Source organism: Erinaceus europaeus, chromosome 12, assembly GCF_950295315.1.
Source record: "Erinaceus europaeus chromosome 12, mEriEur2.1, whole genome shotgun sequence".
NCBI classification, from domain to species: Eukaryota; Metazoa; Chordata; class Mammalia; order Eulipotyphla; family Erinaceidae; genus Erinaceus; species Erinaceus europaeus.
Window position 1 is genome coordinate 39,937,389 of NC_080173.1, and position 27,451 is coordinate 39,964,839.

Genomic DNA, 27,451 nt, shown 5'->3' on the forward strand with positions numbered 1-27,451 from the left:
TAGTGACAAGATGGATGGGGTCCTCACCTACCAGGTTTCTCTCTGACCTGGAAGTGAACAGTGTTGGGAGTTGCTGGGTGGGGCACGCCCTGGCACTGGGATGTGGGGGCAGCAGGCCTGCTGAACACCATGACATGGATTCTACTGATTTGGGGGGCTGAAACCATATATACTTGGAATATAGCAACTGATCTGAAATAGGTCTTAAGCCCTGGGTAAACAATGAGAAGTGAGTTCTTGTAGTCTGTTTTCAAAATTTAGATGTGTGTAATGTGGCCACTGAAATTCTGGGACATCTGGCTTTCTAAACCCAAAGATTCTACTGAAGGGGTGAGGACCCTGGGGGAACTAGGAGCTTTGATCAGCTGACATCCAAGGCTTTACAAAGGCTCTGGCTGAGCTCCACCCTAAAGCTTCTGGACTGATGGTCCAATCATTTCTTAACTGGGGCTGTTTTTAAAAGGGGAGGGGTTAATGGGTCCAGAGCAGACCTGAACTAAATTTTATTCTCCTGAAATAAAGGGCCTTCAAAATTCTAGCTAGGACTGAATGACTCGGGCAACAGAGGGCCTCTGTTTTCTGGTAGGTTTTTAAATGCTTTATGAATGTGTATCAACCACAGGAAAACCTTAAATGTTTGAAGAGGCTAGTCCCATTGTACAAGTCTCAACACCAAAGATATACAAGACTTCTAGAGAAGACTTCTTCACCAGGAGAGGTGAAACATCTTCAAATTCCCATACCCCCCCCCACACACCCATGAGTGACAGTGCCATTTTCAGATTCCTTTGAGAAGAAGCACAAGCAGCATCAAGCAGTCTTCAGAAGAAGCATGGCTTTAAAGCCTGGAGTTTAAGCTCTAGTCAGTGACACCAATTCTACTTCTCAACAATAACTGCTCCTTCTGTATACCATGGCCCTCAAGACAACCATTCTGTCCCCACCCCACCAGTCCCCAGGCCTTCTGAACCATCCTTGAGCTCCAGGCCAGCTGACCACTAGTACATGGCTCTAGGTTCTAGAAGCCAAGTATGGATGACTGACTTGCTTGCATCAATGCTCCAGGTGAGAACAGTGCTAACAAGTTCACGATGGTATGAAACAGGATCAGAACAGCAGTGGTGCCAGTGCCTACTCCTTACCTTGTCGCATATATTCCAGATCTTTCTTCCTTTGAAGATAAAATGTCTTGAGGTCATATCCCTGAAGCCCAAGTAGACAATCCAGTGAGAAAAAGCAAGAATAGGAGAGGGTGGTGATGGATGAGGGGTGCCTACAGAAATCAAGAGGCTTCCTACAGTCTCTACGTGCAAACACACCCTTCACAGGGAGATGCTGCTGAGATGATCCTGGTGATGTAGTGATGTGCAAATGTAGCACTGGGCACAACATCAGAGAAGTGAGAATGTGGAGGCAGCATGGTCTGCCACTAAAGGCTCTTGCTGTGGCCCCAGCACACCTGAATACCCTGACAGGAATAAGTCCTGACAGGAAGCTGCCAGCCAGGAGTCAGCAAGCCACAGATGACTTGGAGGATGGGAGCACAGGATGATGGGATGGGTCCTGCTCCTCACCTGTGTCCCTGTTTGTGTAGGCTGGTGAGAGGCTGAGCCTCCACAGCAGGTTCTGCTAAGAACAGGGCCACAGATGCTCCCCAACTAGGTGGATGGTTCAGGACTGTTTCCTCAATTTTCTTGAAACAAATCCAACAGCAGTACTAATAAGAGTTCTCTGTACTTGGGAAAAACAGCTTGAAACAAAAACAAAAAATTGAGGCTGCCAGAAACCCTCCACTGACATGCCACAGGTGACTGTCAGGAGTCACCACAGAGTGTTACATGAGTGGAGAGTAAGCCATGATGAGGACTCACAGGCTTGGGGTGAGAGACCTTCACAGGCTCCTGAGGCAGTGCCATAAAAGGTCCCACAGGCTGCCTTCTTCCTGGAGCAGCCCTGCCCTGTTCTCCCCAGCCAGGCTCCCACCAGGCCCTGTGAGAGGTAGTGACATGGTTGTGAAGGTTGGCTATGGCTGACAGGCCTGGGGTGTGGCCTGAGCATCAGCCTGAGATCTGGGGCCCATAGGCTCTTCCCACCACCCAGCTGGGTGGAGCTTTCTCCCCCCCCCCCCCCCCCATAATATCAAGGGCTGGGAAGATGGACTCCTGAGCGTGAGCACAGGGCCCCTACAGGGGTGAGATGAGGCAATGGATGCTCTGTCACCGCTCTCCATTCAATCACCCTCCTCCCTGGCTGCTTGCTGGAGTGTGCTACTACCCAGACCAGGCCATCTTTCTTCTGCCTGGGCACCATTCCTTCGAGCCCCAGCACCACCCCTCACCAGAGAGCTTAGTGCCCAGGTTCTTCCCACCCACCCCCTCCCCCAACACACACGCTGCCTGTAGCCACCTGTATCCACAGCTGACACCTCTGCACTGCCGCCAGCAAGGTCATGCACGCCCTCCACCCCATACCCTGAGTCACAGGCCTTGGTCACAGTGGCTTGGACTGACCTCAGATTTTGTACAAAAAGCTGGGGACGTAGTCGAACCTGAGTGTGGGTTGGCCAGTGGCCGGGATCTCCTGTGTGTAGTGCAGCTTTAGCAGCTCTGCCAGGTACTGTACCACCTTGAGGTCCTCATTTACCAAGCCCAGGCTAAGCCGCAGGAAGCTTCCCTGGCGGCCAGCCAGCAGGCCCTCTGGCTCCTGGTCACAAGCAGGCAGGTGCAGGTGGTGGCAGAAGGTGTACAGGAAGGCCTTGGCGCACAGCTGGGTGAGCATGCTCCGTACGTGCAGGTAGTAGGTGCTGCCCCGCTTGATCTGGGTTCGGTGGTCAGCCAGGCGAGATACAAGGGCACCCCGGTACAGGGGGCAGCGCAGTGTCTTGTTGTCCAGGTCTAGGATGCTCGTATAGCGGCTGTAGCGGCTCAGAGCGTGCAGGGTGCCAGTGCCAGCCGGGGAGGCCACCCTGAAACACAGGGTCAGGGGGAGGGGTATAGCACCGAGGGTGGGGTGGGAGGGGGATCCCTGCTCTAGCGCCTGCTCCTACCTAGCCAGCTCTAACCGGTTCTTTTTGGTCACTGAGGGGCTTCACTGCCCCAGGCTGACATTTTCAGATAGAAAAAGACAGATACAGAAAGGTAGAGAGAGTGAAAGAGATCCCAGTACAGAAATTTCCTTCAGTGTAGTGGGGACCAGGCTCAAACACAGGTTGTGCACATAGCACTACCCAAGCAAGCTATTTTGCTGGCCCTTCACTAGCTCTTTCTAGAAGGCAAATCTGATCATCACACTTCTTGGAGGGTCCATACCATTCACGAACAAGTTCAATTGAAGAGCAAGGGCTAGCTCACATGGATAATGCACCGCTTTGCCACATGAGCAACTCAGGTTCGAGAGTGGCCCCCACATGGGAAGAAGCTTCGGTTCTGTGGTCTTTTTCACTCTTTTTTATTTTAAATTTTTAATTTTTTACTATCTGTATTTAGTAAATTCGAGGTAGAGCTCGAGAGGGAAGGGAGGAAATAAGAGAGGGGAAACCAGACTCCTGCAGCCCTGCTTCACTATTCGTGAAATTTTACCCTTGCAGGTGGGGACCAACGGCTCAAACCTGGGTCCTTGCAAATTGTAACATGTGCTCAACTATATGTGGTGCCACCACCGCACTCTATCAATCTAACAACAACAACAAAAAAGTTGGGGGGCCAGGTGGTGGTGCACCTGGTTAAGCCTATATGTTACAGCACGCAAGGACCCAGGTTCAAGTCCCCGGTCCCCACCTGCAGGAGGAAAGCTTCACGAGTGGTGAAGCAGTGCTGCAGGTGTCTCTCTGCCTCTCTATCACCCCCTTCCCTCTCAATTTCTGTCTATCCAATGAACAAATATTAAAAAAAATTTTTTTAAAGAATGCTCCCCCCCCAAAAAAAAAAAAGAAAGTGGTGGGGAGTCAGGTGGTAGCGCAGTGGGTTAAGCACATGTGGCATGAAGCAAGGACTGGCATAAGGATCCCGGTTTAAGCCCCCGGCTCCCCACCTGCATGCAGGGGCATCGCTTCACAGACAGTGAAGCTGGTCTGCAGGTGTCTTTCTCTTCCCCTCCATTTCTCTCTGTGCTATCTAACAACAATGACATCAACTACAACAACAATAACTAAAACAACAAGGGCAACAAAAGGGAAAAATAAATACAAATAAATATATATATATAAAAAAAAGGTGGTGGCATACATGTCATCATGCTTGAGGACTTGGGATCAAGCCCCAATCTCCACCTGTAGAGGGGAAGTTTCACAAGTGACAGAACAGTGCTGCTCTCCCCTCTCCCTCTCATTACCTTCCATCTCAATTTCTTTTTTTTTAAATGTTTACTTATTCCCTTTTATTGCCCTTTTTTTTTTTATTGTATTTAATATTGATGTCGTCGTTGGCTAGGACAGAGAGAAATGGAGAGAGGAGGGGTAGACAGAGAGGGGGAGAGAAAGACACCTGCAGACCTGCTTCACCACCTGTGAAGTGACTCCCCTGCAGGTGGGGAGCCAGCAGCTTGAACCGGGATCTTTAAGCTGGTCCTTGGGCTTTGCGCCATGTGCGCTTAACCCACTACGCTACTGCCTGACTCCCCCATCTCAATTTCTATCTCTATTTTAAAAGGCCACTAGGAGTAGTGGATTTTCATGTAGACACTGAGCCCCAGTGATAACCCAGTTCTTCTCTGAACCCTTTCTCTCCCTTAAAACAGACACACACGTGTGCACATATATGTATATGTACATTATATGTGTATATATTAATGCCTGAAGTAGAACCAAATCACTATTCTAATATATGTGATGCCAGGGGATACAACTTGAGACCTTATGTTTGCAGCCTAGCATTCTACCCATTGTGCCGCTCCTATGGTTTTTTTGTTTTATTGCAAGAAATACTGCAGAGCAAGAACATTGCTCAGCTCTGCCTTATGGTGGTGCTGGAGACTGAACCTGGGACTTCAGAACCTTCCACTGCTTTCTTGCTATGTGAAACTAGTCTAGTACCATAGCCCTTCAACCTCATTTGTAAGCCTCCATCTCTATCACCCTACTCCCCCCCCCCCCCCAGCCTTCCTGGCTGTTCCCATGTGGCTAGACACTGGTCACCTGACTGTCTTCTCTGCAGCATGGATTTTCCCAGAGGAGTAGTCTTGCTCAGAAGCCTCAAGCCTAGAGACCCCAGCATCTGCCAGTGTTGCTTGAAGTAGATTCTCAACAAGTGATTCACATTTTAACACGGAAAGGTCATGTGCTTGAATGGTCATCAAGACCCTAGGGAAGTCAGTGCAGTAAGAGTCTGAGTGCCACCTAGGTGATTCCTTCTAGAAGAGAGGTAGACAAGAGGCTCCTGTGTACAGTTAGACCTCTGTACATAGGAGTCATGTAAAGGGAAGCTGGGAAGTCAGAACAGACTTTGGCTAACTATAGTGTGAGAGAAATCTCTGTGGCAGCCACACTCTTATCAGTAGGAACTCAGCTAGCCCAACATCTCTGTGCTACAAGTGAGCCAAGCTGGGCACAGAGATGAGCATGAGTGCACTGAACACAGGCCAGACCCTGAGGGAGGTAGATCCCTGACACAGGTAACTTTTTGAGGAGTATTTGGAAGGGTAAAAAGAATCTACTAAATCGCATGCAATGAAACAGAAGTCATTCCCAGAGAGGGAGTGGTCCAGGTCATGGTGCAGTGGATAAAGCACTGAAGTCTGAAATGTGAGGTTCCGATTTCCATTCCCAGCAGCACATGTACCACAGTGATGCTCAACTTTTTTTTCTCATTAATAAATAAATCTAAGTTTTTTATTTATTTATATTGGATAGAGACAAATTGAGAGGGGTGGGGGAGATAAAAGATAAGACACCTGTAGCACTACTTTACAGCTCATGAAGCCTTTCACCTGCAGGTAGGGACCAGAGACTTGAATTAGGGTCGTTGGACATTGTAATGTGTGTGCTCAACCAGGTGTACCACCATCCAGCCCCTACTTATTTTTGATAGGACAATGAGAAATTGATAATGGGGATAGAGAGGAAAAGGGAGAAAGAGAGAGAGAGAGAGAGGAACCTGCAGCCTTACTGTGAAATTTCCCCCCTGCACATGGGAGACTGGGGATTTGAACTTGAGTCCTTGCACAGCCTCAAATAAATCAATCTTAAAACAAAATAAGAGGGGGGTCGGGTGGTAGCGCAGTGGGTTAAGCACATGTGGCACAAAGCGCAAGAACTGGTGTAAGAACTGGTTCGAGCCCCCGGCTCCCCACCTGCAGGGAAGTCGCTTCACAGGTGGTGAAGGAGGTCTGCAGGTGTCTATCTTTCTTTCCCCCTCTCTGTCTTACCCTCCTCTCTCCGTTTCTCTCTGTCCTATCCAACAACGAACAACATCAACAACAATAAGAACCGCAACAAGGCTACAACAACAAGGGCAACAAAAGGAGAAAAAAAAATGGCCTCCAGGAGCAGTGGATTCATGATGCAGGCACTGAACCCCAGCAATAACCCTGGAGGCAAAAAAAAATAGTAAGAGGGAGGAGTGACTTGCAATTCCCTACAAAGAGACCCTCCCAGCATAAAGAGGTCAGCAAATGAAAGCGCTAGAACACTCTGATGCTCCCTGCCCCCCCCCACTGTAACCACTGCCATTTCTCAAGAGCAAATCACTCCTCAGTCATTTACACCATAGTATGAATTTGAGACTCAGTGAGGACCTGATACCTGAAATTCCACCTGTCTCCAAATCACACTCTGCCCCAGAAAAAGTCCATGTTTTACCCCATTCCAAATAAATCAAAATCTCTGGGGATGGGGCACAGGAGTTCCTGAGTTAGAAAATAACTCTCCCAGCTAATTCTGGACTGGCTGGGTGCAAGTCAAGGTGGACAACTGGTGTTGGGTCCAGCTTGAGAACCAGGCCTCAGGATCCTAAACCTGCCACCCCATTGACCTGTGACCCACATGCAGAGAGATGTATTTCGGAAGCCTTGTTTCTAGATGGCCCCCTCTCTCCCTCCCTGTGACCAATTACCTCTGCAGGCCGATAAGCTTCCACTTCTGAAAATCTGTGATGTGCAGAGGGCAGGAGACCCAGTGCTTCACAGGTTTGCCTGAGCGGCTGTGATTGGGCACAAAGATGGACAGCGCCGATACAAGCTTCCTGACAATGGCCTCCTCCTCCCCCAGGACCACCAGTGTCCTCCCGCTGAGCAGGGAGTAGATGGCTGGGTGGGCAAAAGGGTACTGGCGGATGAATTTTAAGGCATTCTGGCCAGCTCTCTTCCTATGCCTGTCGGAGGAGCTGGTGGGAGGTGCAGAGCAGGCAGTCCTGTCAGAACTAGTGGATGCTACGCTGCCCACGTAGCTGGTGGTATCAGAGTAGTTATCCAGGCTGGTCTTACTGGCATCCCGGCTAGCCAGCAGGTGGCTGGGGTCCAGCTCATATGCAGTGAGACCTTCAGAACCACTGTCTTGTGGAGAAGAGCTGACGATTTCTGCTGTGAAGTCTACATGGAAGCCCAGCTCCTTTTGCTGGTAGCGTTGCGGGGGAATGCTCACCACACTGTCCTCATCACAAAGTGAGGGGGCTGCAGCAGGGAGTGGGACCTGCAGGAGGTGGCTCTCCTTCCCAATGCAGCAGGAGGCATCTGCTTGGGGTAAGAGGTTCTCCAGGCTGCCCTCCTTTGCCTTGTCCAGCTTCTGTGGACTGACACCAGCCTGGAAGTGGATGGCTCCCTCACTATCATCAGCATAGGCCTCTTCCTCATTAATGGCACTTGGGTAGCTGGCCTTAAAGTCATCAGGGATGAGGGCCTCAGAGGGGCAGGTACTCAGGACTTCAATGCTATCCTCACTGATGGTCCTGTGGCTGACTGCTTTGCTCCGGACCACCTGGGGGCTCAGTGGTACTGTGAGGCTGCCCTGACTGTCCGACTTAGTCAGCAGAGGAGCAGATTTCTCGGTGCCAAGAACCTCAATGCTTTCACCACTGCTGATGCTACCTTTCAGCTCCATGTCCAAGTAGTCTAAGTTATCCTGTGGGTCAAAGCTACTCAGCGCTGTCACCTCCGCCTCCTTGTACTCATCTCCAAGCTCCTGCTCCATCTTGATCAGCACTGACTCCACGCTGGACTTGTAAGAAGAGCCAACACTGATGAACACCTGAGGAATTGGACAGTCTTCCAGTGACCTGGACAGCAGCCTATCTTGACTAGGCTTAGGAAGGGAGGGCTCTGGCTTCTCCACCACCCTGTCATCAACCTCCACAAAGTCTTCAAACAGGAAGTTGGTTATCTGCTGCTGCTTTAGCAGTGCTCTGTCAATCTGGCTGGTCAGGAGGTAGCACAGGTCTCCCCGGAACATGTGCTCAATGTGGCTGAGCTGAGTCAGAGTCTGGGTGAAGTACTCTGTGTCACAGAGCTCTTCCAAGGTCTTCAGCTTTTTGTCAAAACACTTGGTGGACTTGGCTTTGATGAGTTTGGGGGTGTATGCGGGCCTGCAACTGTAAAGGTCTGTGTCCACCGACTCCTCCAGAGTAGAGGTAGTGGCTGCTGGGCAGGCCTGCCCCTGTGTATGTTCCAATTCTCCAGAACACAAGTCAGCCTCCTTCAACTTGCGGTGAGGGTAAGATCGGATCTGCTTCAACAGGTCTTGATGTTCAATAATAGACTTCTCTACACTGGCCAACTCATTGGCTTTCTCAATGGCCTGAGATGAGTAGAAGCCTTTGTCATTGGCTTTCTTTTGGATCTCTGTCTCAGTGTGGAGCACAGTCCTGGTATAGTCCAGGTCTTTCAGTTTCTTTTCAAGTTCCCCAGCGAATGCCTTCCTGTTGCCAGTCTTCAGGCACTCAGAAGCTTTGGAAAATTCTGCCGAAAGTTCCTGGAACTGCTGCATGATTTTGTGTTGGTCTGCCGAGATATAAGCCATGCAAAAGGGCCTCACAAAGCCCCGGGCCTCCAGGTCATAAAGGGTAAGGTGATGCACGTATGCAAAGGCACCCTCCTTGGAGTCTCCCAGCACCACCTTGGAGTCCTCCACGAAGTTCAGCTTGGGGTAGGCAGAACCTGGGGGATGGCCCACAAAGGAGGCCTGGTAATCCACAGACATAATCCGCAAGGAGAAGTAGTTGAGATCGAAAGTACCAAAGACTTTGGTGTCATTGGGGATGGTCAGTAAGGGCTGGGGACCCACCTGTTCGGAGAATTCGGAAATAAGGATGAAGTCCCGAGAGAACTTGGCCCCGGAGAGTTTGGACCACGGGTTGGCTCCTTGGCTGGCAAAGGGAAAGAGCGGCACCGAGTACTCCTCCGGCAGGGCCGGCTCACTGTAAGGCTCTTCCTCATATTCAGCCTCTCGGGTAAAAGCCACCACATCAGGGGCGCTAATCATATTTCCAGATATATGGAAAGAACATTGAGAGGAAATGGGATAGGATGAGGGAGCAATCGATGGAAGGAAGCTAGGCCTTGGGAGGAAGAAGCTTAAGTCCTTGTGATCTCTTTTCTGAGCCCTCGGAGAACTAGACTGTCTCTCCCACCTTCAAAGACTCGAACTCCCGTAGCCTCTTCAGTTCCTTCTGACCCCTCTCGAAGTTCGTAGGTCGAGAGAACCAGGGAGGCCGGTTGTACCTTTCCTTCTCTGGTGACCGCGGCCGCCGCAAAGCACCTGCAGCGAGGTCACCGGCACTGTCCCGAAGCCACCGCTTTAGCAACAGCCCCGGGCCCGAACCGGTGCCTAACGCGGGGACTACGGGTCGCCTCAGGGGCCAGCAAAGCGTGCCACCTCCTCGGCCCGAGGGCAAAAACCGTCGCGGTTCCTCGGACGCCACAACCTGGAGGCAGCTACCGCGGCGCCGCCATCTTCGGATCACATGACTCGCAATGTCTAAGCCACGCGACCCGGAAGCGCCCTTACAGAGATACGAGCAGGAAGGGAAAAGATTATGAACAAGAAAAAGACCTAAGCGGGACAGTCAAGTAATCTCTCCTAATGACAAGTCGAGTAGCTAACCAACTACCAAACAGAAGAAAAGGAAATACAGCGTGGGAACAAAAGTGTGATGGGACAGGTGGGGAAGCGCGGGGCAGTCTGGGAGTTGTAGTCCATAGCCCTCCGGGTCTGGAGCCTGGCGGAAGTGTGGTAAAAGAAGCTGGGCGGAAGTCAGACGCCGAGGAGCGGAATTCGGCTCCTGAGGGGTGGAGTCTAGCAGCACGGGGCAGTCTGGGAGCTGCAGTCCACAGTGCTGCAATTCTCCCGCCGGGCGGAAGTGGTGAGAGAAGGCGGACGGAAGTGGGACTAGGTGTCGTGGCGGGAGTATCGTAATCCGGGGGGCTGGGGGAGGCGGCCGGGACCCCTGCGGCGGCTTTGGCAGCCCCTTGAGGTTCTGTTTCAGTGAGGGCCGGCAACCGGCGGACCTCCCCTCTATTTCCCCAACATGCGCAGACTCCAGAGGAGCGGACGCAGGCCGTCGGGATGATAGTGGCCGCTGCCTGCCGTGCGCTTCGCAGGCTGGCGCCTCCCGGACTCCGGACCTCGTCCAGCGCCGCCATGGAGGGGACTTTCCGAGGCGTGCGGAGAGTCCTCTGCGTGGCCGAGAAAAACGACGCGGCCAAGGGGATCGCCGATCTTTTGTCCAACGGCCGCATGCGGCGGGTAAGGAGTGTCTGCAGGCTCGGGGTCCCCGCCCCAGCCCCAGCCCAGACAGCGACCTCTGCCTTCTCGCACCACTACACCACCTCTCCCACAGCAGCCCTGTTTGCTTTTTACCAGAGCACTGCTCAACTCTGGTTTATGGTGGAGCTGGGGATTGAGCCTGGGAATGTAGAGCCTTACATGGACAGAGAATGTGACATAGAACCACTTTCATACAGTCAACAACACAGTCGGGTCAGAGGTCCTTTGTGAAGGCACTTGTCAGTGGAGCCGAGGCACCTACCAGTTACAGAGAAACGGTGAAGGGGCTGTCTGTCTCTTATGCTTGTAGGGTGGTGGCAGGGGAGCCAGCACGTTTAGCAAGAGAATTAGCTGAAGGGGCCAGGTGGTGCTGCTACGCCTGGTTAAGCGCACGCACTACAGTGTGCAAGGTCCCCGGTTCAAACCCCTCCTCCCCAACCTGCAGGAGGAAAGCCTCACATAAACTATGGAAGTAGAGTTTTAGGGTTCGGTTGTTGGCACACCGGATTAAGCATACATGGTGCCAAGCGCAATGACCGGTGTAAGGATCTCGGTTTGAGCCATTTCCCCCCATTTTTGCTGCCGTTGTTGTTGTTGTTGTTGTTGTTGGATAGGTCAGAAAGAAATTGAGAGAAGAGGGAAAGACAGGGGGAAAGAAAGGTAGACACTTGCAGACCTGCTTCACCGTTTGTGAAGCTGCCCCCCCACCGCCCTCAGGTGGGGAGCCAGGGGCTCAAACTGGTATCCTTATGCCAGACCTTGTGCTTTGCGCCATGTGTGTTTTATCTGCTGTGCTACCGCCCGGCCCCCTCTTTTATTTATTTATTGGATAGAGGCAGTCAGAAACTGAGAGGGAAGAGGGAAATAGAAGAGAGACACTTGTAGCCCTGTTTCACCACTTGTGAAGCTTTTCCTCTGCAGGTAGGAACCAGGGGCTTGAACCCAGGTCATTCTGCACTATAATGTGTGCACTCAACCCTCTCTCTCACTATTTCCCCCTCCAATTTCAATTTCTGCCTTTACCCAATAAATAAATAAAATAAAGATTTCTCTAAAAAAGAGAGAGAGAGAAGTAGACAAGTCTAAGCATTTAGTATAGTCACCACATAGACGTCATCCCTGAAGGTTAATAGTGTTAATGGATTTGAAAGTCAGAAGGAATCATAGAAATGACTATTCAAGAACACATTGGAGTACTAGGAGATAACTCACTCCAAGAGCATATATTTTACCTTGTGGGAGAACCCTGTATGTAATCCCCAGCACCACACAGGAGAACCATGCTGTGGGTCTCTCCTTTCCCTATTAGCCTCTCTCTTCATGATAAAGGGGGGGGGGGGGTTTGGTAAAAGCATTCATCTGGAGCATTAGGATCCCACAGTTGTGAGGCCATAAAAAAATTAATTGAGGTTCAAAAAGATTAATGGCTTACCCACAGTCACCATTTTATTGGTACAATTGTATGCCCAAGGAGTAAAAATGTATATGGAAGGAAAAAATAATCTAGTCTAGAGGTGTTCTTTTGTTTTTTAAAAAATTTTATTTATACCAGACCACTGCTCACCTCTGGCTTATAATGATGCTAGGGACTGAAGCTGGGATATTTGGTGCCGCAGGCATGAAAGAGATTTTATTTTATTATTATTATTTTAAATTTGCCCCTTGGAATGGGCTCTTTTTTTATATACTTATTTTCCCTTTTGTTGCCCTTATTGATGTTGTTTTTATTAGATAGGACAGAGAGAAATGGAGAGAGGAGGGGAAGATAGGGGGAGAGAAAGATAGACACCTGCAGACCAGCTTCCACCGCTTGTGAAGCGACTCCCCTGCAGGTGGGGAGCCGGGAGCTCAAACCGGGATCCTTTTTTGTTGTTGTTGTTGAATTTTTTTTTTATTGGGGAATTAAAGTTTTACATTCAACAGTAAGTACAATAGTTTGTACATGCATAACATTCCCTAGTTTCCCATTTAACAATACAACCCCCACTAGGTCCTCTGAATCCTTCTTGGACCTGTATTCTCCCCACCCACCCACCCCAGAGTCTTTTACTTTGGTGCAATACGACAATTCCATTTCAGGTTCTACTTGTGTTTTCTTTTCTGATCTTGTTTTTCAACTTGGGCCTGAGAGTGAGATCATCCCATATTCATCCTTCTGTTTCTGACTTATTTCACTCAACATGAATTTTTCAAGGTCTATCCAAGATTGGCTGAAAACAGTGAAGTCACCATTTTTTACTGCTGAGTAGTATTCCATTGTGTATATATACCACAACTTGCTCAGCCACTCATCTGTTGTTGGACACCTGGGTTGCTTCCAGATTTTGGCTATTACAAATTGTGCTGCCAAGAACATGTGTGTACACAGATCTTTTTGGATGGATATGTTGTGTTCCTTAGGATATGTCCCCAGGAGAGGAATTGCAGGATCATAGGGTAGGTCTATGTCTAGCCTTCTGAGAGTTCTCCAGACTGTTCTCCACAGAGGTTGGACCAATTGACATTCCCACCAGCAGTGTAGGGGAGGGTTTGACCCCACACCCTCTTCAGCATTTGCTGCTGTTACCTTTTCTGATGTATGACATTCTCACAGGAGTGAAGTGGTATCTCATTTTTTATTGTCTTTATTTGCATTTCTCTGACAATCAGAGACTTAGAGCATTTTTTCATGTGTTTCTCTGCCTTTTGGATCTCTTCTGTGGTGAATATTCTGTCCATGTCTTACCCCCATTTTTGGATGGGGTTGTTTGTTGTCTTTTTGTTGAGTTTGGCAAGCTCTTTATATATGTTGGTTATTAACCTCTTGTCTGATGTATGGCATGTAAAGATCTTCTCCCATTCTCTGAGGGTTTTTTAAAGATCTTCTCCCATTCTCTTGGTTTGGGTAGTGGTTTCTTTTGCTGTGAAGAAGCTTTTTAATTTGATGTAGACCCATAGGTTTATACTTGCCTTAGTCTTCTTTGTAATTGGATTCTTTTCATTGAAGATGTCTTTAAAATGTATGCAGAGAAGAGTTCTGCCAATATTTTCTTCTAAGTATCTGATAGTTTGTGGTCTAACATCCAAGTCCTTGATCCACTTGGAATTTACTTTTGTATTTGGTGAAAAACGGTGGTTCAGTTTCATTCTTCTGCATGTTTCAACCCATTGTTTCCAACACCATTTGTTGAAGAGACTCTGGTTTCCCCATTTAATAATCTGAGTCCCTTTGTCAAAGATTAGATGCCCATGGGTGTGGGGGCTCACTTCTGGGCTCTCAATTCTATTACACTGGTCATTGTCTATTCATGTTCCAGTACCAAGCAGTTTTGATGACAACGGCCCTATAATACAATTTGAGATATGGGAGTGTGATGCCTCTGGTTTTGTTCTATTCTCCTAAAAAATGTGCTTGGGATCTTGATGGGGATAGCATTAAATTTTAGATGGCTCTGGGTAATATATTCATTTTGATGATGTTAATTTTTCCAACCCGTGAACATGGAATATCTTTCCACTTCTTTGTGTCTTTTTCAATTTCCTTGAGTAGTGACTCATAATTTTCAGTATACAAGGCTTTCACTTCTTTGGTTAGGTTTACTCCTAGATACTTTATTGTTTCAGTTGCTATAGTAAAAGGAATTGATTTCTGGATTTCAATTTCTTCTAGCTTAGTGTTTGCATAGAGGAATGCCACTGACTTTTGAATGTTAATTTTGTAGCCTGACACCTTACTGTATTTCATGATGATTTCGAAAAGCTTCTTGCTGGATTCCTTAGGTTTTTCTGTGTACATCAGAGATATTAGTCTGTAGTTTTCTTTTTTGGTTGTGTCCCTGTCTGCTTTTGGTATCAGAGTGATGTTAGCTTCATAGAAGCTGGCAGGGAGTATTCCAGTGTCTTCAATCTTCTGGAAGAATTTTAAAAGTAGAGGTATTAGTTCTTCTTTGAAGGTTTTGTAGAATTCATTTGTAAAACCATCTGGTCCAGGACTTTTATTTTTGGGGAGGTTTTTGATAACTGTTTCAATTTCATTAGCTGTGATGGGCCTGTTCATGTTATCTAGTTCCTCTTTACTTAGTTTTGGAAGTTGGTAGGTATCTAGAAAATCGCCCATTTCTTCCAGGTTCTCTAGCTTGGTGGCATATAGTTGTTCATAGAAGCCTCGCATGAGATGTTGAATTTCTTCTTCTTTTTTAAAATTTATTTCTTTATTGTGGAATTAATGTTTTACATTCAAGAGTAAATACAATAGTTTGTACATGCATAACATTCCCCAGTTTCCCATTTAACAATACAACCCCCATTATGTCATCTATCATCCTTCATGGAACTGTATTTTCCCCACGCACCCACCCCAGAGTCTTTTACTTTGGTGTGATATGCCAATTACATTTCAGGTTCTACTTGTGTTTTCGTTTCTGATCTTGTTTTTCAACTTCTGCCTGAGAGTGAGATCATCCCATAGTCACCCTTCTGTTTCTGACTTATTTCACTTAACATGAATTTTTCAAGGCCCATCTAATATCGGCTGAAAATGGTGAAGTCACCATATTTTACAGCTGAGTAGTATTCCATTGTGTTTATATACCACAATTGCTCAGCCACTCATCTGTTGTTGAACACCTGGGTAGATATGTTGAATTTCTGTGGTGTCTGTTGTAATATCTCCTCTTTCATTTACTATCTGATTTATTTGGGTCTTCTCCCTTTTATGATTTGTGAGTCTGGCTAAAGGTTTGTTGATTTTGTTCACTCTTTCAAAGAACCAACATTTACTTTCGTTGATCTTTTGTATGATTTTCTTATTCTCAATGTTATTTATTTCTGCCCTAACTTTAGTGATTTCTGTCCTTCTGGTTGCTTTAGGGTTCCTTTACTCTTCTTCTTCTAGGTCTTTAAGATAGATGTACAGTCAGGCTGTTTATTTGTGCTTTTTCTTGTTTCCTAATGTGTGCTTGTATAGCTATGAACTTCCCTCTCAGTACTGCCTTAGCTGTGTCCCAAATATTTTGATAGCTTGTGTCTTCATTTTCATTGATGTCTCAAAACATTTTGATTTCTTCCTTGATTTCCTCTTTGACCCAGAGGTTGTTAAGAAGTGCACTGTTGAGCTTCCACATTTTGGGACTATTACCAATCTTTTGTTAATTGTTAAGTGTTAGTTTAATTCCACTGTGGTCTGAGAAGGTGCTTGGGGATGCTTTCAATGCTCTTAAATTGGCTGATGCTGTCTTTGTGGCCTAACATATAGTCTATCCTTGAGAATGACCCATGTGGATTTGAGTAAAATGTGTATTCCAGTTTCTTGGGATGAATGACTCTGAAAATGTCCAATAGTTCTAGTTTATCTATCTCTTCATTTAGCTCCCTTATGTCTTTATTGATTTTCTGCCTGGGTGATCTGTCAAGTTGAGAGAGTGGGGTGTTGAAGTCCCCTACTATGTCTGTGTTGCTATTAATATATTGCTGTAGCTCTTTCAGTAGACATTTGATGTATTTAGATGGCTTCTTATTGGGTGCATAGATGTTAATAATTGTTAAGTCCTCTTGATTGACTGATCCTCTGAGCATTAAGTAGTGTCCATTCCTATCTTTTTAAATCTTATCTATTTTAAAGTCTATCATGTCAGATATGAGAATAGCTGTTCCTGCCCTTTTTTGTGTGCCATTGGCTTGTATGATAGTTTTCCATCCTTTCACTTTAAGTCTGTGTTTGTCTTGTTGAGTTAGGTGGGTTTCCTGTAGACAGCATATTGTTGGGTTGTGTTTTCTGATCCATCTTCCTACTCTGTGTCTTTTAACAGGTGAATTCAGGCCATTGACATTTATTGATAATCAAAGATTGAAGATATTTTAACGCCATTCTTGTAGAGTTTTAGAGTGTTTTGATATATGTCCTATTTGTGGTGGTCTGATTGTTTATAGGAGACCTTTCAGAACTTCTTTCAGGGCAGGCTTGGTGATGGTTGATTCCTTCAACTGTTGCTTGTCTGAGAAGGTTTTGATGCCTTCATCTAGTCTGAATGACAGTCTAGCAGGATATAGTATTCTTGGTTGAAAGCCTTTCTCATTGAGCACTCTATAGATATCTTGCCATTCTCTTCTGGCCTGTGTGTTTGTATGGAGACGTCTGCTGCTAATCTTACGGGTTTTCCTTTGTAGGTGACTCTTTGTTTTTCTCTTGCAGCCTTGAGGATCCTTTCTTTATCCTTATTCCTTTCCATTCTAAATAGGATGTGTCTTGGTGTCTTTAGGTCTGGGTTAATTCTGTTTGGGACCCTCTGGGCTTCTTGAATCTTTATGTCTTTGATGTTATCTAGACTAGAGAAGTTTTCTGCTATTATGGCCTGAAGAATGCTTTCTTCCTCTCCCTCTCTTTCTTCCTCTGTAAGCCAATAATGTGTATATTGTTTCTTTTGAAGTCATCACATAGGTCTCTGTTGTTGTTTTCAGCATCTCTTAATCTCTTTTTGAGATCTCTTACTTCTTTTTTAGTTGTCTCTAATTCATCCTCAATCTTGCTAATTCTGTCTTCAGCCTCATTGATTCTATTCTCTCTGCCCTCTACTGTTTTCTGGAGTTCATCTATTTTGTTTCCCTGTTCTGATACTGTTTTAGCTTGTTCAGCTAGTTGTGTTCTTAGCTCAGCTATTTCAGCTTTCAGCTCTCTAATAACCTTGAGATAGTGTTTTCTTCCAGAGTCTCATTTGTTGTTCTTGTATTTCTGATTACAATTTTTTCAAAATCTTTACTAACTCCTGTGATTATTTCCTTAGCTAATGTTTGGATGTTGAACTCGTTATTTTGTGTTTCACCCTTTGGGGTGCTTTTAGCTGGACTGTTGTCCTGGTTAGTTTCTCCAATATTTCTTCTTGTTGGTTTACCCATTTTATATATTATATTATGAGTTCCCTCTCTTAATAGTTTTCAAATTACTGATCACTATTTCCTGGATTGACTTGTGTCTAAGTAAGGTAATTAAAGGGTTCACAGTGGTGGAAGTTAACAGTTGTTTCCATAGTATTTTAATCCCTGAGTTGGATTTCAGTGATTTAAAAGCCTCTTTATTTTTTTCTTCTCTGTAGGCTATGGGAGCCTGAGGGCTTCTAACTTAATCACTTTCTTCTTCTAGCGTTTGCCCTTCTTCTGTAGCCAGTCAACAGCATCAGGTTGAGCCTGATGTAAAGTTTCGAGACCTCCTTTGAATCTGGAGAGGTGGCAGTCGTTGACTATGTGGGTCATAGTCTGTCTGTGGCCGCAGGGGCAGTTCGGGTCATCTCTGGCTCCCCAGCAATGGAACATAGTGGCGCACCGGCCATGGCCTGTTCGATAGCGATTGAGGAGGGCCCAGTCATAACGTGCTAGGTCAAAGCCGGGTTGATGCTTGCAGGGGTTTGTGATGAGGTGTTTGTTCTTTACCTCAGCTGACTGCCAACTCTGTTTCCAAGAGACTGGTACAGAGAAGTTTAGTGTAGGCTTAGGGGACCAGATTGGGTGACGAGACGTCAAGCGTTGGACAGGGTGGGTGAAGATAACCGCATATATTGGCAGGTCCGGTCGAGCGTAGACGTGGGAAATGAACTTAGATGATGCCGCATCCCGACGAATATCTGGCGGGGCGATGTTGCTAAGAACTGGCAGCCATGGAACCAGGGTGGAATGGATGGTTCCAGAAATTATCCTCATGGAGGAATATAATTTGGAATCGACCAAGTGGACATGGGGGCTATGGAACCATACTGGGGCACAGTATTCTGCAGTGGAATAGCATAATGCCAGAGATGATGATCGTAGTGTGGAAACGCTCGCGCCCCATGAGGAGCTGGCCAGTCTTGCAATGATGTTATTCCTTGCGCCCACCTTTGCTGCAGTTTTTATGAGATGTTTGTGAAATGACAGAGTGCGATTGAGAGTAATGCCAAGATAGACTGGCTGGGCTTCATGCCGGATTCTCGTGTCGCCAAGCTGCACATTAAGCTCACGCGAGGCCGAGGCATGGTGTAGATGGAAAACAGATGATACCATTTTTGCAGTGCTAGGGATTAGTCGCCATTTTTTACAGTAATCAGATATCAGAGACATGTCTTTCGTGAGTGTTTCCTCAAGGATGTCGAACTTTGATGCCTGAGTTGCACAGCAGATGTCATCGGCGTAGATGAACTTCCTTGAAGAAGTTTCTGGGAGGTCATTGATGTAAATATTAAATAGCGTAGGAGCCAGAACAGAGCCCTGGGGGAGGCCACTTGAGACAAGTCTCCATCTGCTAGACTTGTCACCCAGATGCACCCGGAATCTTCTGTTTTGGAGAAGAAACGATATAGTGTTGGCCACCCATGGAGGCAGGCATCTTGAGATCTTGACTAGGAGACCATGGTGCCAGACCGTGTCATAGGCTGCTGTGAGATCAACAAAGACAGCACCCGTCTTTAAATTCTTTTGGAATCCATTTTCAATGTAAGTTGAGAGGGCCAGGGCTTGTTCGCAGGTAGATCTTCCTGGGCGGAATGGGCGGAAACCAGCTTGGGCGGGTGATAGGAATTTCTCTGTAAGATGAGAAATACGTGACAGAAGCAGCCTCTCAAGGAGTTTGTAACACATGGAGAGGAGAGAAATTGGTCTATAGCTGGCGGCCAGTGTTGGGTCTTTCTTTGGTTTCAAAACTGCTATTATGTTCGCACGACGCCAAACTTTGGGCATAGACTCAGATTCCAAGATGTGGGACAGGAATGAAGCGAGCCACTTCTTTGCCGCGGGGCCCAGATTAAGAATGAGTTCTGGGGTGATGTTATCATAGCCAGCAGCTGTTCCCGGTTTAACCCTCTTCAAAGCGTCTTCCAGTTCAGACAGTGTAAAGGGAGAGAGTTTTGGAGATGGACAAGATAACCGGAAGTGGGATGACCACTTGTGGGAAATTTCTCTTTTCCAGACTGGGTTGATCTTAGCACGTCCAACTTGAGTTAGGTGACTGGCCACTGAGTTTGGAGATACGGGAGGATGGGAGATGGGAGGGGGTTGGCTACCGGCACCCAGTCTGTGAAGAAGCTTCCAGGCCTTCCTACTTGAGTGAGTGAACTTCAGACTTTCCGTGAATTGTTGCTAGCGGGCTTGGCGTGCTGCATCCAGGGAGGCAATGAGATGGTCAGCCACATCTGGGTCGCCCGACTCATCATACTGCTTTAGTAGTTGCTCGCATTCAGCATCAAGACAAGGCGTATAGTTAGCACGTCTCCCACGAGGAATGGCTTGGGAAGCTGCTTTGAAGATGGCTTGGCGGAAGCGCCTGTAGGAATCTTCAGAGGGGATAGAGGTAATTGGAATTGCAGGAATAGATTTGTTGGTAAGATCACTGAACAGACGCCAGTTTGCTTTCCGAAAGTTCCAACTTAGTTTCTCCGAGCACAGAATCAGTGGGAGCTGGAGACCAATGTGGATGATAGCTGGGCGGTGATGACTATTCGGGAAGATTTTGAGAACTTGTCTCATAGCAGGAAAGGCTTGGCCGTTGACTGTGCTAATCCAGCACAGGTCGGGTGACGAGTCTTTATTGCACTGTGAAAAGAGCCTGGCTGGTGGGATCATATAATAGGGAGAGTCATTCGCTGAAGCCCAGTCGGCTAAGATAGAGCCGTCAGCACGAGTGGAGGAATATCCCCAGTCTTGGTGATGACTATTAAAGTCTCCAACGTAAACGGCTGGGTGATTCGGGCTAGGCAGGACCTCATTATCCCATGAGGCACTGGGAGGCTTATATATGTTGACGAGCTGAATAGTTCCAATAGTAATGGAGTCTTAATCACTGACTCCTAACCAAGAGATAAGGCAGGGTGTGGCAGAGATAGTCCGGTGGTTATGCACAGAGACTTTCACAGCCCCACAGCTATGCCACCAAGGTATAGGTCTTCTCCTGAATTTCCTGGTTAGATCTCTGTCCCCCGGTGTCCCTCCCTGCCGCTGCTCCAGTTTTTGAGGGCAGTAGCAATGGAGACTCAGAGTTGCACTTGGTGAGTCTCCCGGGAGTCCTCTACTCCCTTCAGCTGTCCCCTTGTTGGTGGGACAGACTGGAGGTGGTGTCTCAACTGATAGAGTGTTGGACTGTTACCAGCTACTTAGTCTCTCCCTAGGCTCCTCTCTGTCACCAGCCACGTGTTTGCACTCACCGGTGATTTGGTGGGTTCCTGTATTCGTTCTAGTCCTGTCTTGTTTCAGTCCCAGGTGGACTCCTTTGGTACTCCTAGTTAATCTGGGAGAGGAGAGAAACAGATCTGCTGCTGCTTGTAGCCCCGCCTCCGGAAGTCTCCAAACCAGGATCCTTACGCCATTCCTTGCGCTTTGCGCCACGTGCGCTTAACCAGCTATGCTATGGCCCGACTCCCAAAAGAAATTTTATATAACCACTACACTAACTCTCCCACAGCAGCCCTGTTTGCTTTTTTTTTTTAAACTTTTTTTTTCTTTATTGAGGAATTAATGTTTTACATTCAACAGTAAATACAATAGTTTGTACATGCATAGCATTCTCCAGTTTCCCATTTAACAATACAACCCCCATTATGTCATTTATCATCCTTCATGGACCTGTATTCTCCCCCCTGTTTGCTTTTTACCATGCACTGATCAACTGGTTTATGGTAGGGCTGGGTATTGAGCCTGGAAATGTAGAGCCTCACATGGACAGAGAATGTGATATAGCACCACTTGCATACAGTCAACATTGGGGATTGAACCTAGAACCTCATGCATGCAAGTCTGATTCTGTATAAGTTGAGCCATGTTTATCAGGTTTTAATGTTGAAGAATAATTTGTTACTTTATGTAACTTAATTCTTTTTGTTTTGTTATGTAGAGGGAAGGACTTTCAAAATTCAACAAGATCTATGAATTTGATTATCATCTATATGGCCAGGTAGGTGCCACTGAATCTCCTGCACATAGATAGCTGGCACATGCCTTCAGACCCATGTGCCAATGGATTACACAGTCCTTGCCTTTTTTACCATGTTACTGTATTTTTGTGTTATTTAATCAAGAAATTTAAGACTGGGACTGTAGCTTAGTGTAGAGCAATATTTACATTAATGGGGCCCTGGATTTGCTTCATGGAACTACCAAGAAATGAAGAAGCTTTGTCAACTTGACCATTGTAGAATATGTTGCTGTCTTTTAGGAATGACTTCTTTTGGCCCATATATGCCAGCTTATAGTTGGTCATGATTTATATGGAAATGTCTTATTTGTCTGAAGTGAGAACTACAACATTAGTCAGTAATTTGTGGTTTGGGAGAATAAACTGTGGACCTTATGCATGCAACTCTAGTGTTCAACCTGTTGCACAACTGCTCAGTTGGCTTGGAAGTATCTAATAAAACTCATGCCAACTCTTCTTAGTAAGCTAATACACAATAGTTTCATGGGGGAGTCAGGCGGTGGCACAGCGGGTTAAGCGCACATGGCGCAAAGCACAAGGACCAGCATAAGGATCCCAGTTCCATTCCCCAGCTCCCCACCTGCAGGGGAGTCACTTCACAAGCAGTGAAGCAGGTCTGCAGTTGTCTGTCTTTCCCCCTCTTTGTCTTCCCCATCTCTCTCCATTTCTCTTTGTCCTATCCAACAACAACGACATAAGTAACCACAACAATATTAAACAACAAGGGCAACAAAAGGGAAAATAAATAAAAAGAAAAATAGGGTGGAAAAAATAGTGGTAGTGCAGCGGGTGAAGCGTACGTGGCATAAAGCGCAAGGACTGGCGTAAGGATCCAGGTTCAAGCCCCCAGCTCCCCACCTGCAGGGGTGTCGCTTCACAGGCTGTGAAGCAGGTCTGCAGGTGTCTGTCTTTCTCTTCCCCGGCTCTGCCTTCCCCTCCTCTCTCCATTTCTCTCTGTCCTATCCAACAATAAACGACATCAACAACAACAATAACCACAACAAGGCTACAACAATAAGGGCAACAAAAGGGGGAAAAATGGCTTCCAGGAGCAGTGGATTCATGGTGCAGGCACTGAGCTCCAGCAATAACCCTGGAGGCAAAAAAAAAAAAAGTATGATGAAATTCAAAGTGATTTAAAACATCATGGTGCTAGGATTTGGTGAGTGTACTGCTGTGGCTTTTGACTTCAGAGAGCTATATTAATTTTTTTTCCCTAGTCAGCTGATTTTTGGTGTCTGTCTGTCTGTCTGTGTCTCTTTTTTTTTAATGTCTGAGAGAGAAAGACACATACACACAGGAGACCAGAGCACCCCTATATCATATGTAAGATCAGGGATCAAATTGGGACCTCATACTTAGTAGCATGTGTTGTATTGATATTTGCCACTCCCCTGGCTGCTTTTTTGTTGAGTTGGCAGGGCAGGGGGACTTAACAGTTTTACTTTTTTCAGAGCAGTGTTGGGTCACAGCAGACTTTGAGAGTCAAGTGCAGAGATTTCCCATGTGTCCTCTGCAAACACCCTCCCTGCCCCTAATCATGAACCTCTCCTAACACAAGGGTGCATTTGTCACACATGAGTAGAGTCTATTGTTTACACCAGAGTCCACTCTGTATTGTGCTTTCTTTTTTTTTCTATTTATTTATTTTCCCTTTTGTTGTCCTTGTTTTTTATTATTGTTGTTATTGATGTCATCATTGTTAGATAGGACAAAGAGAAATGGAGAAATGTGGAAGACAGAGAAGGGGAGAGAAAGATAGACACCTGCAGACCTGCTTCATCGCCTATGAAGCTACACTCTGTAAGTGGGGAGCCAGGGGATCAAACCGGGATCCTTACGCCGGTTCTTGCGCTTCGCACCACGTGTGCTTAACCCACTGTGCTACCACCCAGCTCCCTCTATTGTGCTTTCTATGAAGATATGTAGCCATCATTATAACAGTAACCTTTTTTTAATTTTGCCTCCAGGGTTATCGCTGGGGCTCCTTGCCAGCACTATGAATCCACTGCTCCTGGTGGCCATTTTTTTCTTTTCTTTTTTTTTTCCTATAGGATAGAAACGGAGAAATTAAGAGAGGAGAGAAAGATAGAGATGGGGAGAGAAAGACAGACACCTGCAGATGTGCTTCACTGCTTGTGAAGGTGGGGAGCCAGGAGCTTGAACTGGGATCCTTGTGCAGGTCCTTGTGCTTCCTATATACACTTAAGCCGGTGCGCTACCACCTGGCCCCTTTTTTTTCTTTAATAGAAGTCCCTCCTTTTTATTTGAATGATTTGGCTGAATCAAATTGCTAAAATTGAATTTTGTTATCATTCAGAATGTTACCATGATAATGACTTCAGTTTCTGGACATTTGCTGACTCATGACTTTCAGATGCAGTATCGCAAATGGTCAGTACAATTGCAGGGTGTGTGTGTGTGTGTGTGTGTGTGTGTGTGTGTGTGTGTCTCTGATGCTAACATTGCAGGGATTGTAAGGTGTGCTGGTCTTACTGTGTAACTTATGTTATCTTAATACATTTGGACTCCACTAACTAGGTAACTTATAGATAGTAGAAGTTTATTTCTCCCAGTTTTAGAATCTAAGCCTGAGGTTAGAAGCCAACCTGACCTTCCAGTGCACACTGTTCACTTCTTACTTGTGAAGTCCAAGGAATTAGAGAGCTCTGTGAGATCTCTTTTATGAAAACACTAATACCATTCATGAAGGCTTCACCTTTATGATGGAGCACCTCCCAAAGGCCCCACCTACTAACACCATCATATTTTACCAGGATTCCATCTTAGGGTGGAGGGGCACATCATAGCAGCCACATCAGTGACCTAGGAGTAACTGCTACCTTTATGATTCTTCTCTGTGTTTAGAATAGTAGCCACTTTTAGGTATTTTCCCTTCCAAAATATTCACCCTTTTTCATAGCAGCCTTTTTTTTTTTTTTTTTTTTTTTTTAACCTCATCACAGATACACTTTAAGGTGTCATAGGTTTTCTTCTGGTAATTCCTGGCAGTTGTCATGGGGGATGGGAAGCACATCCAGCAGAGGGTCATAACTTTGATTTTCATCATCTGACATTGTCATGTGGGGTGTTTGCTATACAAGAGTATTATTATTTTCTCATTAAAGTGAAGGGATTCTTTTGTGCTGGTGGAGAATTTTTGTGTGTATGTGTCTCTCCAGGCAGAGCTGCAATCCCCTTGTTCTCTTTGAAGCTGACATCGAAAAGTATTGTCCAGAGAATTTTGTAGACATCAAGGTAGGATCTTTCGGAAGGCATGGCACTGGGGCCGAAGAACCAGCAGATAATTGAACTGTGTTATTTCTGGGTATTTTGAATGCATCAGAGGTAGAGATAAGGATTTCCATCAAATTTGGTACATGATTTTAAAAATCATTCCCATCCAGAACTATAGGTTATAGCTGTTAAAATACAGACTTCACATGAATTAGGCCCTGGATTCATATGCCAGAGTTCTAGCCTCTCACTCCTTTGCTTATAAAGAAATACTAATAAGGGCAGAGGTAGATAACATAATGGTTATGCAAACAGTCTTATGCCTGAGGCTCTGTAGTCCCTGGTTCAATCCTCTGCACACCATAAACCAGAGCTAATCAGTGCTCCATTAAAAAAAAAGAAAAAAGAAAAATAAATACTAAGAACTGAACAACAACACAAATTGTAGCATAGTTAAGGTTTAACTCTAGTACCTATTCTTCCCTTAGTTAGAATGAAGAGACTACAAAATGTCAATGGCCTCTTTACAGTAAATTCTGAGCAATCAGGACACTGCTAACTGGGAAGCCTCAGGATGAAGGGTAGTATTTTAAAATCAGGATGTAATCAGAACCACGAGAATTATGAGTGTGTGTCAGAGCAGTGTTCTAGGTTTTGTGAAGCTGAAATAGTTGTATTAAACCCTCAGTGTGCTAGTAGCTCACTAATGGATCTGGGATTCTAAGCTGGAGGATTGTGTTGGAGATTTTTCTTTCCATCCTTAGAGCTGCTAAGCACAGTTTTCTTTGGCTTCTTTTTCTCATCAAGTTGTTATACTCCTAGAACAGTATTAATGCTCAGTCAGACCTCTGTAGGGCAGAGGTGTCAAATAATTTCTGGGAGGGGGTAGACTGCATAATGGTTATGCAGAGACATATGCCTGAGGCTCAGAAGTTCCAGGTCTAGTCCCATGCACCACCATAAACCATAAACCAAAGCTGAGCAGTGCTCTTGTTTTTTTTTAAAGGTCAACTAGGGGCCGGGTGGTGGCTCACGTGGTTGACTGCACATGTTACAGTGCACAAGGACCCAGGTTCGAGCCCCTAGTCCCCACCTGCAGAGGGAAAGCTTTGCAAGTGGTAAAGCAGTGCTGCAGGTGTCTCTCTGTCTCTCTCCCTCTCTATCACCCCCTTCCCTCTCAATTTCTGGCTGTCTCTATCCAATAAATAAATAAAGACTTTTTTTTTAAGACTTTTTTTTTTTAAGAAATCAAATAATTACTTTTGTTCTCATTGCTTTTTCTCCTCTGGAAATCTCAGAAAACTCTAGAACGAGAGTCACGGCAGTGCCAGGTCTTGGTGATCTGGACTGACTGTGATAGAGAAGGTGAAAATATCGGGTTTGAAATTATCCACGTGTGCAAGGCCGGTAAGCGAGGTGATATTCCTTCAGAATACTTGTACTTCGAGAACACATAAACAGATAATTCTCCTGTATGGGTGTGTCCCAGCTCCATATCCTGGAGCTAGTCACTGAACCCTCAAGAACCTTGACTTTCTCATCTAGAAAGTCAACCCAGGGAGGTAGCACAGAGGGTTAAGTGCATGTGGTGCTAAGCGCAAGAGCCAGCTTAAGGATCCTGATTCGAGTTCCCAGCTCCCCACCTGCAGGGGAGTGGATTCACAGGCGGTGAAGCAGGTCTGCAGGTGTCTGTCTTTCTCTCCCCCTCTCTGTCTTCCCCTCCTCTCTCCATTTCTCTCTCTCCTATCCAACAATGACAACAATAAAACAACAAGGGCAACAAAATGAAATAAAATAAATAAATGAAAGAAAATCAGTGGGGGGAGGGGGGGTTGTAGCATAATGGTTATGCAAAGAGACTCTCATTCCCAAGGCTCCAAAATCCCGGGTTCAATCCTTCTTACCATCATAAACCAGAGCTGAGCAGTGCTCTGATTAAAAAAAATAAATAAACATGGCGCAAAGCACAAGGACCGGAGTAAAGATCCCAGTTCGAGCCCCCGGCTCCTCACCTGCAGATGAGTTGTTTCATAGGTGGTGAGGCAGGTCTGCAGGTATCTATCTTCCTCTCCCCCTCTCCGTCTTCCCCTCCTCTCTCCATTTCTCTCTGTCCTATCTAACAATGACGACATCAATAACAACAATAATAACTACAACAACAATAAAAAGATAACAAGGGCAACAAAAGGGAAAATAAATTTAAAAAATTAATAAATAAATAAGCCAACCTAAGCTGGTACACATTCCAGGACTGTGTAGGATTAAATGAGTTTCCCCTGCAGGTAGGGACTAAGGGCTCGAACCTGGGTCCTTGCGCACTGTCACATAATACACTCAACCAGGTGTACCATCACCCAGCCCCTTAGATTTACTGTTTGAAAAGGATGTGTAAGTTATGTGTGGAATACAACAAAGAATAGCTTCAAAATTTTAGATTTATTTTTTAAAATGAAATTTACTGATTTATTAACACAAGACAGAATTAGAAAATCACTATGACATGTGAGGTGCTGGGGGTTGAACTCAGGACGTTATGCTTTCAAATTCAGAACCTTACACATTGTACCACCTCCCAGGTCCTATTTATTTATTTCTTTTTAACCAGAGCATTTCTCAGT

At 46.0% G+C, this 27,451-nt stretch overlaps 2 protein-coding genes across 5 annotated transcripts in view; one reads left to right on the forward strand and one right to left on the reverse strand.

The window, feature by feature from the left end:
* Positions 1 to 103: 103 nt before the first annotated feature.
* On the reverse strand, positions 104 to 10,044 carry SMCR8 (SMCR8-C9orf72 complex subunit). 2 transcript variants are annotated; one of them, XM_007526190.3, is made up of 2 exons: positions 7,047 to 10,040; positions 104 to 2,965 (listed from the first exon to the last, which is right to left on the reverse strand). In XM_007526190.3, exons 1-2 carry the CDS (start codon positions 9,404 to 9,406, stop codon positions 2,512 to 2,514), a joined length of 2,814 nt encoding a protein of 937 aa, XP_007526252.1. In that variant the 5' UTR covers positions 9,407 to 10,040; the 3' UTR covers positions 104 to 2,511. The 2 variants fall into 2 exon arrangements, with proteins under 2 accessions (XP_007526252.1, XP_060059194.1); XM_060203211.1 differs by lacking the exon at positions 104 to 2,965 and adding an exon at positions 4,612 to 6,522 and having other exon boundaries at positions 7,047 to 10,044.
* A 260-nt stretch (positions 10,045 to 10,304) lies between these two features.
* Positions 10,305 to 27,451, forward strand: part of TOP3A (DNA topoisomerase III alpha) — a 42,770-nt gene continuing 25,623 nt past the window's right edge. For 2 of the 3 annotated variants that reach the window (XM_060203208.1, XM_060203210.1), the window contains exons 1-6: positions 10,305 to 10,669; positions 21,516 to 21,575; positions 23,307 to 23,399; positions 23,917 to 23,990; positions 24,779 to 24,854; positions 26,132 to 26,240. In XM_060203208.1, coding sequence (XP_060059191.1) covers positions 10,490 to 10,669; positions 21,516 to 21,575; positions 23,307 to 23,399; positions 23,917 to 23,990; positions 24,779 to 24,854; positions 26,132 to 26,240 — 592 coding nt within the window. In that variant the 5' untranslated portion in view covers positions 10,305 to 10,489. The remainder of the gene's footprint in view (positions 10,670 to 21,515; positions 21,576 to 23,306; positions 23,400 to 23,916; positions 23,991 to 24,778; positions 24,855 to 26,131; positions 26,241 to 27,451) is intronic. The other variant, XM_060203209.1, reaches the window with a different exon arrangement.

Coding starts and splice junctions, on each gene's coding strand:
- SMCR8 (XM_007526190.3), bottom strand. CDS start 9,406: ATGATTAGCGCCCCTGATGTGGTGGCTTTTACCCGAGAGGCTGAATAT. Junction 2,966..7,046: donor AAGCTTATCGGCCTGCAGAG/GTAATTGGTCAC, acceptor CCTGTGTTTCAG/GGTGGCCTCCCCGGCTGGCA.